The 13,523-nt window shown below is 48.0% G+C and overlaps 1 protein-coding gene across 9 annotated transcripts in view; it reads left to right on the top strand.

The window, feature by feature from the left end:
• DMRT1 (doublesex and mab-3 related transcription factor 1) overlaps nucleotides 1-10,176 on the top strand; it is a 100,606-nt gene extending 90,430 nt beyond the window's left edge. For 2 of the 9 annotated variants that reach the window (XM_019478119.2, XM_006261265.4), the window contains one exon: nucleotides 8,968-10,176. In XM_019478119.2, coding sequence (XP_019333664.1) covers nucleotides 8,968-9,122 — 155 coding nt within the window. In that variant the 3' untranslated portion in view covers nucleotides 9,123-10,176. The other 7 variants (XR_009460981.1, XR_009460982.1, XM_019478121.2 and 4 more) reach the window with 7 other exon arrangements.
• Nucleotides 10,177-13,523: the final 3,347 nt, after the last annotated feature.

The raw sequence follows: 13,523 nt of genomic DNA, 5'->3' as shown, positions 1-13,523 counted from the left end.
TTGCTAAAAGCAAGTTTATTCCCTTAAACAAAGGAGTTGAAATAACATCTGCCAGCTCCTCCGGTCATATCTACTGACTCCCAGGTTTGCCAGGATGTTTAAGGACTCTGTGCTGCTAGGGCAGACGTTTTTAAACTTGCAAACCCAAAGTTAGACTCTTAAGCACACGTTTAGGCCAATAGCCTGATTTTTAAGGCTTTAAGCACTTGCAACTCTGCCTGACTTTGCACAGTTATTTAAAAGCAGACTGCTTTAGTTATTTAGAGCAGCAGAGCTCAACCTCTGGCCCACAGGCCAGATCCAGCCTGTGGGTCTTCTCACAAGATCTGGTGGCAATGGTAATTGCTGCTCCCCTGCTGCCAAATTTCCAGGTCCACATGGTGTCACGTGGGCCAAATGATGTGGCCCTGCATGCTAGATTGTACTGATGCACAGGGTCACTCTGCAGCCAGATCCAAGCATGTGGGAACAGGCTGACATGTAGGGTTGCTCCATGGCTGAATCCCATCCACAGACCAACTCCACAGATCAACATTACACTCATGATCTGGCTTGCAGACTGATCTTGTGCTATTCATCTCACCTGTGGGGCTAGGTGGGTTAAGCATCACTGGGCGTGTCTACATGTGGGTATTTAATGCGCATTATCCCGATTTTTAAGGTGCATTAAGGGCACATGTCTACACATGCACACCCTTAATGTGCCTTAAAAATGGTTAATTTAGGCTAATCATGCCTAAACTTGATGCGTGGATAAAGCAAATATGAAGTTTAGGCATGATTAGTTAAAATGCAATAACGCACGTGTAGACACGTTAATGCACATTAACGCGGGGATGTCGGTGCTGGGTCTGCCCAGCCACTAAGGGACTAAGCAGAACCCAGTCCCAGGGCTTCTAGCTGGCCACCTCTCCTCCTCCAGGGCTGGGCTGCTCTCTGGTAGGCCCTAGCTGCAGGCTATAAAAGCCTCCAGTCATTTTGTGCCTTGGGGCACACAGCACAGGGAGCCTGAAGGAGCCAGTTTCCTGCAGAAGTCCACCACGCCCTGTGTGTTCCCCTGGACAGGACCCAGCCAGCCTCTGCCCATCCTGTCCCCTAGCTGGAGCTGCTTCTTGACCACAAGTGAGTGTTGCCAAGGGCTGCAGCCTGCTGCATCCCTTGCCCAGCCCTGAGATTCCCCCCAGGGTAGCTGGCTCTGGTCTCTACAGCAGCAGGGCCAGTACCTGCTCCCTGCTACCCCTCACCCCCAACTCTATTTCTTTGCAGGCAGTGTGGTGAAGCATCTCTGCTGTGCAGCTCCCCATCCCTGGCTGTGCCCCTGTCCAGGGTGCTGCTGGTAGCCATCCAGGGCTGACATCACATGGACAGCTGTGCGGGGGCCCAGAGAGTGAGCGCAGGGAGGATGTCCAGCACGTAGTCCCCATTGAGCTCTGGATCCATCTGCATGCCCATGCCCATCCCAAGCGCCCAGGCCCTCAACTGGAGCCATGAGGAGGTGTGCAACCTCATGGCGCTCTAGGGTGCAGCCAACATCCAGAGGCAGTTTGCGTGGGGTGGCCGCTTGAGTGCCCACATTTGAGGCCATTTCAGCTAGGATGCATGCATGAGGGCACTCCCAGATGACGCAGTAATGTTGTGTGAGGGCCAAGGTCTTGTGGGCACAGTGGGTGGCCATGACCGAGTTCAATCGTCAGTTCAGTAGTATCCATAAGACCATACCCTTCATGTGGGAGCTGACCTGCAATTTGGTACCCCGGGATACAGGCTGCACCCCTGTGAGTGCCACCAGCAGGGGCAGCCTGCCCTTGCCTGCACCCCACACTGACATCTATGGTGACATGTCACTAGAAGAGGGGACCTCAGGCCTTCAGCGCCCCCCCGCCCACCTCCCCGGCTGCTGCATTCATTGGCAGCTTGGGTAACCCTGCCCAGTGGCTGCTTTGCCCTTGGCCCAGCCCCACACCCTGCCACGAGAAGTGGCTGGCCATGCCACCACCAGCCTCCAGCTCCTCCCCAGGGAGGCCCCTGGCCGGGCAGCAGTTTACTACTAACTTCAGGTTGTGGACACAGAGCACAGTTGGATGCTGTTGCTGATGGGGAACCCTGTGCTGAGCCGCCAGCCTTGCCAGCCCTAGATACGTGGTAAGTCCTGCACTGGAGAAGGGCCTTCCCGGTCCCTGCCCCCACTCCCTGCCTGGCCCCAGGTCTTCCCCCACACCTCCCCACAGCACATAGAGAGGCAGGACACAGTTCAAAACTTTATTGCTCAGCCCACGTCCCCACACCTGGCTGGACATAGGACTTTCATACACTGAGGAAGGTGTTGATGCCGGTGATGATGTCTTCCTCAGCAGTGGGAGGCAGGGATGTGTAGCACTGCCACAGGTAGCCTTCCAGGTAGCAGTGGAGCTTGTGGGGCAGCCCAGGCTTGCTCAGCACACTACTGTAGCTCAGGCTTCCGAACCAGGAGCATCAGCAACAGCAGGCTGTAGTGGCTCAGACATCCCTTCACCTGCACAAATAGCTCATCGCACACAACCTAGGGCACATACAGCAGGGGCACAGCTGGTGTGGAGAGGGGCTGGCTCAGGGGGGCCTCCCTGGAGAGGTCCCCTGGGAGGAGGGTGGGGGTGTGGCAAATGACTCACCGCAGTTCTCAGGGAACAAAGGGCTCCCAGGCCCAGGGCACCATGGGCTGGGCAGCAATTCAGCAGAGCGGTTGGCCTGCAGAGAGAAAGGGGATGGGTGGGGTCTAGAGGTGAGGCAGCAAGTGCTGCCAGCAGCCTAGCCTGGCCCGGCCCATGCTGGGAAGGGGGTAGGGGAGGCAGGCTGTCTGCAGCCAGCACCCAGCAGGCTCCTGGTCCCAGTGGAGCAAGCAGGCCTGGGGGACTTGGCCAGCAGCTGCCTGGGCCCAGACCTGCCTGGACAGCTTACCACGGGCCTTGGGCACTCATGCACGGCTGACCTATGAAGCGTAGGGCCCTTGAAGCAAAGCATTTTATTCCTGCAATGTTGTGGATGTCTAGAAAAGGCTTCCTTTTCTTGCCTCCGTAGGGCCAACATCTGGACACGGGAAAGGTGGCAGGGCCCTGCAGGAGTGCCGCAGCAGGGTCATCGCCACCCACTGCTGGAGTCACCCAGACGTGCTGGCTGCATCAGCGGTGCACCACAGACTGGACCTTCCTGCTCTAGTGGCTAGTGGCAGCAATTGAGTACCGGGTGGCCCGGCAACAGGCGCAGAAGGTGCAGGAGCTGGCCTGGCGGGAGGAAAACATCATCCAGGAGGAGGCACAGGACTGGGCACAGCGAATGGATTGGGACTGGCTGGAGGCCCTGGCCCAGTGCTGCATGGCTAGCTGGGGTCAGCCAGTAGAGCCCACCTGCAGGGCCCCTCGCCCCAGCCCTACAGCAGGCCCCCGCCTGGGCTCAGAGGAAAGCCTCCTCTGCCTCCCACCCACAGGAGCCCCTGCGATTCAGCCCACGGGCGTACTGTCCACGGCCAGGGTGCTAGTCACCTGCCGCTGGGCTCTGCGCCCTGGGAGCCCCCACCGCACAGTCCCCTACTCTGGGACTTGGAGAAGGACTGAGACTGATTAAATAGTTTTCAGTTTGGGAGGAGGGTTTTTTTATTGTTGGTGGGTGGAGAGGGTGGTGGAGGGGCTTTGTGTGTTGAGGGGGGGTGGGGTGAGCCTTGTGAGGGGAATAAAGGTTTTCATTACTAACATATGTCCTGGAGTGGTGCTGGTGGGTGGTCAGGGGTTAACAGGTGTGTGGGCAATGAGGCAGGTGGGTGTCGGCTGGGTGCTTCTCCATATCCTGGTGATCCAGGTGGGGCCAAAGCTCACACAGCAGGTCTTCAAAGGGTCATCCGTAACGTGTCAGACCACTGGTGGTCATCCCATTCCTGCAGCACAACATGTTGCCACCAGTGTGGGCTGGTGCGGCAGGCCCAGAGGCAGTGGGATTCGTGGGACAGGAGGGCAACGATGGTCCCAGCAGTGGTCGTGGAACCTGTGGTTGCCGGGGTTGGTGGGAACAGTTGTGTGGCAGTGGGAGCCCCGGAAAGCCATGAACCAATTGTCCAGCAGGTGGCCAGAGTGGGTGGGGTTGTTGGGCAGCATTATGTGGCTGAGCACCAGGTACATGGAATGGCAAGGGGCGAGCAAGGCAGCTGTGGCATTCCTCAGGAGTGGGGGGACCCTATCCCTGGGTACCAGTGCCAGGAGCTGGGGCAGTCAGGGCTAGGAAGCACAGCTGTAGCAGGAACAGAGGAGGCACATCCTGCCTGTATCTCTGTCAGGCTGCTGCTCTGACACAGGAAGCATCAGCCCAGAGGTCACAGTGCAGAGGGTGTGCTTTTAAGATGCCTGCCAAGTGCTGGCAGCTGGCTCTGGCTTCAGCATGGCTGCCAAGTGCTGGCAGCCATGTGGCCAGGGGCTGGAGCTCCCCCCAGTGGCAACAGGGGCACATGGCAGGGCTGGACTGACTTGGGACTAAAGTTAGTCCCTAGTTCCACCATGTGTAGACACCTGTCAAAAACCATTTAATGCACATTAGGCTAATGTGCATTAAATTTAAGCCTGCTTAAATTCATGTGTAGACATGCTCGCTGATACAGAGTATAGCTTTACTGTGCCTAGCTTTAGATACTTAACCAGCTTTAGCTTGAGTTTCTATATACTTCGAGTTGTTTGGTGTATATTAACATAAATTACCAAGCGAATGTGTGTCAATTTCCAGTAAAAAGTGGATGTAGTTTTCCTACCCCATTTATTAACATCTCTGCCACAGAGAGTGAGGTGGGATTTTTTTTTTGTTCTCCCTTTTTATTTAGGGGCAGAAAAAAACAACACTTTCTGAAAGTTTGTCATGGAGATTTATAGAATTCAGTATTTAAAAATGTGCCTTTCCATCACTCTAGGCACATGTACACTAAAATATTTACAAATCCTATCAAATAAATAAAATTCTCACCCATTCAGCTGTTCATGAGTAAACAAAAAATTATCCCCTTATGACCCCAATCACTCCCTTCACAACCCATCCCCCTCTCAAGCATCTGTGAAAACAGATATTCCATAGAACATGTGTTGATGATTAACAGACTTGGGCTCTGCTGAACCGAAGGGGGAAAGCATGTTTCAAAATGCCTGGCCAGACAACTCTCTATACCAGACAGGTATCTCTGCTTACATCAAATGCAGAGTATCATATGGGGAGAGAGGTCATTTCTTGAGCTGCATAGGTCAAAACCAAGACTTAAATTGTAGTCAACAACAGATTAGAAACCAACATGGTCCAAATGAGAAATATCATTAAACAAGATAGTTACTGCATTGTGACCTCTGGGCTGATGCTTCCTGTGTCAGAGCAGCAGTGTGGCAGAGACACAGGAAGGAAGGGTCAGATCTACCAAGTCCTGGAGCGTTTTTAGCAAGTTCTTCAAACTGATGCAAAGAGTACAGTTTTCTAACTGTCATAAATGACAGAATGCAGGTATGGCTGCTTATAATACTGGTATTGGGCCATCTGAAATGGGCCAGGTACCTAAAGGATGCCCAGACTATGAAACTGTCACTAAAAGTGAGCTCACACCCTTCAGGAATTTGAAATAGCAAAATTTGCCAGTTCCTCCATTCTTAGTCTCTCTTCTCCAGATTTGCTAGTCAGTACTTATCCATACTCCAACTGATGTTATGGAAGCATTAGAGTGATGTAGCAGTGATGGTCCAGGAATTATTTGAGACACAAGGGAGTTTTGGGAGGTGTTATCTTTTTTGGGGGGGAGGAGGGGACCAAGGGCATGGTTGGAATGAAATTATATGAACTTTCAAAAGTAAGAGATTCTTCATTCTGATGCCTTGCATTCAAAAGCTTGTCTAACTTTATTCCAACTATGTTGTTGGTCCAGTAAAAGATATCACCCTCACCAAAATCCTTACCAACTGATGTTAGGCACTGACAAATGAAAAAAAAAACGCCAACTGCATTAGATGAAAGGGATCAGAACAAGTGGATCATCATACACATACAGAAGACATCACAACCCCTGTTTCTTGACTAATTCTCCTTCCTTTACCATTTATACAGAGGAGTGTGACAGAATAAAACCTTAAGAAACACCAGATGGAAAGCTCCCTCGGAGCAAAACAGCAGCTCAACACTACAGTGGGATCCTTGGGAGGAAAAGTGCAGACAGTCTTCATTTAATCCTGCTAGGACCTACATGTGGTGACTAGTGTATTGAAGGCACCTGATGATCTTAGCCAACCAGCATAGCCAAGGGCTGTCATTTACCCAAGCACTACTCTGTCACCCTGGTGCATGAATAAGTTGGTTTCTCCAAGTGTCTTGGTTCATAGGGCTTCAAAGCATTTCAGGTACACAGACCTGCACAGCTCTGTTTATCTGACTAAATGAAAATGTACTCAACTAGCATAGAAATATACCCTCCTGGTGTCTGAGTCATGGTATAGCAGGCACCAGCCCCACATGTGGAATTACATATTTTGGGTCACAATACCAAGGTCAGCTTGCAGTTTCGAATAGCCAAAATGTTTCAAAAGCCATCTTTCCCCTATGTTAATGTCCCTTCTACTTCTAAAAATGACATTGACTTCCTCACTTTTTGGCTAAGGCAAGCACACTGTTATTTTCATATCTAAATCTTCGGGTACAAGGTAAGTCTAGCTTCTGATTAATTATCAGGTGATATTTACTGTTCTGAAGTTGGTGGGTCATATTCAATAATGAACAAAACGGCACTGATATCATTAGAGGTGACTGCTACATGATAGTAGATTTTGGCTTAATGGAGTTATGCTGCTGTAAAGTAGGTGGAAGTGAAACAAGAGCCAAGCTCCATCATACCTTTTTCATCTCTAATTACTATGATCTTATAAAAGCAAAACATTTTAAATTAACCTACAAATATGTATGATCAAATTCCAGGTTAACCCACCAAGACTGGGGAATTAAGAGTTACCTTTAGATGTAGGGCCACAGTCTGCTCCAAGTTAAACTAGGGCAGAGTCACACTAGCCCAAATCTCATTGGAGTCCCTTTGGAGTTACATTGCAGGAGATCACTAAATCTGGCCCACTCTTTAATCACCTTCCATCATAAATACTCAACATTCAAATACAGCATAGGCACAGCAGCGCAGAGTTTAAACAATGCTGTATTCCTTGTTCTTGTGTGGTTGTACTAGATCCATCATAACATCTAAAAAAATAAACAATGATTATAAACAATGTTCTCTTAAAAGATCTCATCCTAGTAATATACCCCACTAAAATGTAAAATTCAGAACATAATAAGTATTGATGTTTAATGTCAACGGTCTGTGCAGCCTCTGGTGTGATTTAGTTTTCTACAAATGACTCTAGTGCTCAACTACCAATGCATTTTGCTAATTACATCATAGATTTCCCTATTGATGAACAGAACCTGAATTAACACCGGAGCACTAATGTTACCCTTTCACCATTATTGTTGTACAAGAAGCGGTGGCAGATGCTGGCAGTTAGTTACACAAACATTAGTATTAACGATTGGCCATTTGGAATTGGTGACAAACTGCAGCCTGATGGAATTCTGAGCCTGAAACCAATCAGGAAGTTAATGAGGAGAGAAATTACCACTGCAGCTTCCCCTTAATTACATTCTGGCTAGGCAGGAAGGGAGTGCTGGGGATGGATCTCAACTCATCTAAGGTTAAGAAGGTCAGAGACCCTTTTACTTGGTTTTTGTATCTACTGGGAATTATAATGTTGCAAAGATTTTCAGCACTATATTATTTTATTTTTTTAATATTTAATTTCAGTATCTTGCTGTCTGAGCTTTTCTCTTGAGACCAGAGGTTTATTTTATCTGTAGCTTTCATTCCTGTGTTCCTGCCACTTATTTCATTGCTAACGCTACACTTATCCTCTTCATTATTCCCCCTAATGCCCTGGTATTTAGGTTGGACAGTACTTAGATGTTTTGACTTTTCTATTATAAAACACCATGTGCTGTATTCTTCCCCTATAAGAAAAGCTACTGTGGAGGGTGGGGATCTAGCTTGTGGCTTTTATCATTGAATATTGTTATTTGTGGGCCTGCCATAGTAACTGGAAGAACAAGGAAATATGTTGAGTGGATTTCTTGGAGTCTCCAGTTCCTGGCCCTGATTCTTGCCTTTCCACTGGGGGACAGCATCCCCTTTCTCAAAAAGCAGGAGGTATGTCAGAAATGAGCAGATTCCCAAGATCCTTGTCATCCTACTGCTAAAGGGATCTTTTTTCCTCTGTGGGTATGGAGTGACTTTTTTTTTTTTCTTTGCTCTCCAAATCCTTTTGTCCCATGTAAGGAAATGCAATTTCTGGTAAATGCTGCAGAGAACTATACTGGAAGGTTTGGTTGTATAACTGAAATATATGATACCTGTCTTGGTTTCACAGTTACTTGGGGCTAGCTATTGCAAAGGAGAGAGTTGGTGGCAGAGTCCTTTGAAGAAGGTTGGTAGCCCTCCACAAGAATGAGTTTAAGCCCCATTTTGGACTTATTCTGAAGGCCACTACTGGTTAGACTAGTTGTAAATGGGTACCTGGTTGCTGAGGCAAGGAAATCTAAGGTGGCTGAACATGATGTGAGCACTTACAGGCCACTGAATATAGAAAGTGGCATGCCTAACCTGACCTAACCTAACTTGATAGGCTGTGTGACATGACCCTTTGATTGCAACAGGGGAAGCAGACAGGGTCCCTTCAAAACCTTTTTGTATTGAAACTAAATCTATTGACATTTTGTCCAAATCTTTATTGCTAGCAGTGTTTTCTAGCAAGGAATAGTTGATCCCTTCATATGGGCCCCATCATGCCAAGTGATGAAGGTGTTGCTTTCCCATTTGGTCTAGTTCATCTAAAGTTAATGTTGTTTTTATTTTGTTTCCCCCCTCACCACCTTCTTCCATTTGCTCTCCAGTGTTTTCTCCACCCAGCAGTCAAGATTCTGGCTTGGTGTCCCTTTCCAGCAGCTCTCCTATCAGCAATGAGAGCACTAAAGGAGTACTGGAGTGTGAGTCTGCCTCTGAGTCTGGCACCTTCACTGTTAGCACAGTCATAGAAGATGGTGAATAAGAAAAGTTCACTCCCTCTGATCTGTGAAAGTACTCTTTTTGGGGGGGGGGGAGAAAAAGTGTTATAAATATAGTGTTCATTGTTTACTTGTTTTGCATTGACTGAGCCTAAAGTAGCTGTTGGAAAAGAAAAAAGTTTGATTTATACTTGTTTCAAACTGGTGCTGTATTGACCAAAGACCAACATTCCTATGGTAGTACAGAGACCGTACCTTCACAGACTAATGCAGAATTGAGTCATTTTACCCTTGGAGTAAATACTGTAATTCTTTTCATTAAATATGCTCTCCACAAACAAAACCCCCTTTATTAAAGGCCTGCATTATCACACGAATAAAATATAATCAAAGTTAAGATAAAATGTTAAGAACCTTGAGTTTTCGGTTTGTTTGTATAGGTAAGACTGCTTTGATGCAAGATTAGTTCAGCTAAATCCCTAACCAGTGATTTAAAGCAAGCTGAGTAGATGCAGCTATTGACATGACATTTTTTTTAGTAGAAATTGCCTTAACCTGGAAAGATTTAAACATATTTTTGAACTGCTATTTTTGCTACAAAGTAAACATTTGCATTTAGGGATTGCTATTTCTGGGATAGATCCAGAATAAAGAACCCTAAAGAGATGTGATTGAAAACCTTAGTGTCTTTAAGGATCTGACAGTCCCTACAGAACTACTCCTTTTCTTTTTCTAGAAGTAGCAAGAGGGGAAGTGAATGTGTGATTGATAAACAGTATTTTTAAAAATCAACCTGGTGATGTATTCTTTATGGGATAATGCTGCTGTTTGACTGTATGTTTTATACTAATGGCATAAAATTAACAGACTTTGCGTATTACAGCTGAGTATATTGCATTAGAATGCAATCTAAACTGCAAGTAATATGTCTTTAAAAAGTTGCTACAGATTTCTCTGTTCGTTATTTTGTTAAAAATTACTTATGGTGTACTTCCCTGGTGTTACAGAAACCAACCTGAAATGAAACTAGTCTAGAAAAATTCATTGTTCTCTGTAGTTGCAGCTGTACCTGAAATAAAAATGTTATTGATGACTGAATTTTCTTGTGTGTATATTTGGTGAGCTGTATTAAACAGAAAAAAAGAAATTACTTGTATTTTCTTCGCTCTGTGCTTTGAAAACATCTATTTGATTTCACCCCCATCTGTTGTAATCAATAACCTGACCATCTTGTTTTTTATTAAATGCACTTACTCTTAATTTCATCCACCAGTGGTTTTAGAGAGAATAATGTGGAGTTACCTATATAGGTTTGACATTATAAATCACTTCTTGAGGCTGAATCGTATAGTGGTATCGATTGATCCTGATATATCACAGAAATTTACTGTCACTTCTGTTTTCAATTAAAGATACAATCAGTCAGATAATGACTTAATTGGATTTTACAGAAGATTGAGTTTTATTGTCCAGTGCTTTACGAGTTTAGTTAAGGAAGATCATTTTATCACACTTGTCAGCCTGCTACTGCCGTTGTGTGCCCTTCTGCCGCTGCTGTTGCTATTGTGACAGAGCCTCTGTTATAGTGTAGGGCATGTAAAGAATAATATTAGGTATGAAAATGCTCTACAGTAAAAGAAGCAATTGTGGTGGGGCTGCTGGGAGAGAGGATTCACTCCTTTTTTTTTCCCCCTTTCTTGTAATTCTTAAACTGTTATTAAAACACAGGTTTCCAATTTATAGGGGACGTGCTTTACTCTTCCCCTATAATTAAAAAAAAAAAAAAGTAATTACAAAGAAGGGACTACTTGGTAGACTCTGCGTCCTGATGAATTCCCGATCGAGGCAGGTGAAGTTTTTTTTTTCTTTTCTTTTTTTATCACGCGGAAGTCAACGCGTAATAAAATGGGAAGGGGTTGTGACCCTAACACGACAAAGCACGTCTGTGCTCTCTCTTTTTTTGTTTCCCCTCCCGCGGCTTTTTGCGTGCTTGATCTGATCTGCACTTCACAAGCCTCCCAGTTTGCGGGTCTGCTGTCGGGGCTCATCGCGGGGGATGGCGCAGTAGATAGGGATTAGCAACCATATTCAGAAACAGGGTTAGAAAAATTCGCGCCTGGGAGCCTGATCCTGGGCTTCGAGCGAGGCGGGAGCCCAGCGCTGGGGGCAGTGGTTTCCCAGTGTCCCATCTCAGACCTACAGAGTAGACCAAGGGGATCCTACAACCGAAATGTAAATCCATCTTCTCCCCTCCCCACGACATGCTGCACGCCTTGTCTTGGGATCAGCCTGCACGAATGATCCGCAGCACAGAGCCCGGAGTCCCTTTTGGTCCGGATCCGACCGCAGGCTGGGAAGGAGGAGTAGGGGGGGGGGGAAGACTGTTTAAGTTAGGGATCGAGTTGATGGCTGATGTTGCCGGGTTTTCCTCCCGTACCCACAGCCAGTGATGTACGCCCCCATCCCAGTTTGTCCCTTCGGGACTTTTTGCCCTGGAAGCCGCGCTCAGTCGTCTGCTAGGCAGCGCGTGGCTGTTTCGGCGGCGATTCTCCTCCCCTGCCCCGGGCTGGGAAGATCAACCCCCTCCAGGTGTGCGATCGCTTTTACGGGGCGGGGGTCCGGCAAGTGATGAGGATCCCGGGGGGCTGGAGCCGGCCTAATCCGCGGGAGGTCAGGGCTCCCATTGCCAGAACCGCTGGCTTGTGGAAACCCTCCCGCTTTTCGCCAGCGGGAGACAGAATCGGGGCACCGCTGGACCAAAATCCCCCTATCAATCGGCCCAAGCTGGGATGGCGTCAGTGTCGGTCTCCTGATTGACACTCGCTGGGATCGGTCCCCAGCCGGGTCCCCCGACAGCTCCTTCTTCTGTCCCTCGAACAAGCCGCGCGGGGATTCAATATCGCCCCTCACGTGCCTGCAGCGTTGCCAACTCATGATTTTTGGCGTTGTTCTTAAAGTCGACGCTTTGGGAATGTGAAAAACGTAGGTCTTTTATATCTGTATACAGCTTAGCTCTTTCTTTTATACATGTAAAAGAATGAGCTCGCTCTCTGTGTATATATAGAGCTCGTTCTTTTATATAGGGGCTTGGCTCTTTCTTTTTTATATATATAGAAGCTCTATAGAGAGATGTAGCTCATTCTTTTATATATATAAAAAGAAAGCTAAGTTTTTCACACTCCCGAGGGGTAGACTTTTAAGACCGCCACCAAAAACCATGAGAGTTAGCAATACTGAGTGATGGGGTCGGGCGTTGCCCTCTGCTCCGGCCCACACTTCTGCTGTCCCCTGGGGGTTGCACTGGCTCCTGGATGCAATTTGGCTGAGGCGGAGGGCAGGGGGCTGGGTGCCCACAGCCGGGGAGGCGAGGGAGAAGCTACTGGAGCGCGGGTCGTTTTGCCTCCGTTGCAGTTCCCAGGGGTTTTCCCTCGAAGTCAGAGATCGGAACCCAGGGAAGGAAAGAACCCTCCCTTCTTCATCTGTGGCTCCTCTTAAGTGAAGGACTGAGGGAGGCGCCTGCCAAGAGCCTTGGATTGTTTGCTCAGGAGCCCGATGGAACCCGGTGTAACGAGCCGGGCATTGTGACGTCGCTCGCGTTCCACCCGCCTCCAGGGCTCAAACTCTGGCAGCATCAGCCGCAGCCCTTGGGGACACCCCCTCGCAGGCATTTAAAAATAACACCGCAGGGAAGACGCGGCGGGGATGCCCAGCCGCCTTGCAGATTTGCTCGATTGCCTCGGTAGAGCGAGCGATTTTGGAGGGATCCGCTTAAACTAATAAGCGGATCCCCCTTTCCCCAGCTGCCTGGATTGAACTCATCATCATCGGTTTCCAGGCCTGCATTTCCTCAACGAAAAAAAAGTAGCCCAAATTCCCACAAGCATCGGTTCCCGGCACTTCCCACCGTGCCCCGTTTCCTAGCAGGTGACAGCATAGATCAAGTTAATGCTGTCACCCCCCTCCCTCCCCGTCTTGGATTTAATGTTGTATCTTGTTCCCCTTTTCTCTCTGTAGCTCGTGGTTTTAGCAGATGAACTGATACACTTTCGTTCCGGGCCGGATTGGCGCAGAAGTTGTTTTGGCCTCAAGTTAGAAGCGATCAAAACCCCCAGCAAAAGTCGGCTGGGTTGTTTTCAAACAGCAGCGAGTCTGACAAGTCCCAGCCCTGCTGGGAAAGCGGGAGCTTGTTTTGCAACCGTTATCTCCTTAGTTGGCCCCTTGCCCTCTCTCATCAAGCCAAAGGATTTATTTTATTTTATTTTATTTCCCTCCCCCTGGAAAATCCTGATCGTTTTCTTGGATGCCAGCAAGTAGCAGGCCTTTGCCTCATGCTCTCAAATTAGCTCTTTTTCCAAGACGGGATTGATTTCAGATGGGGTGGGTGATGGGTACGGAGGAGTTGATATTTTATTTGGACGAGGGGAATGGTGGAAACACCTGCACAA

Source organism: Alligator mississippiensis, chromosome 3 (genome assembly GCF_030867095.1).
Source record: "Alligator mississippiensis isolate rAllMis1 chromosome 3, rAllMis1, whole genome shotgun sequence".
NCBI lineage: Eukaryota > Metazoa > Chordata > Crocodylia > Alligatoridae > Alligator > Alligator mississippiensis.
The sequence above is the reverse complement of the archived record's forward strand: the minus strand, read 5'-3'. Positions and strand labels throughout refer to the sequence as shown.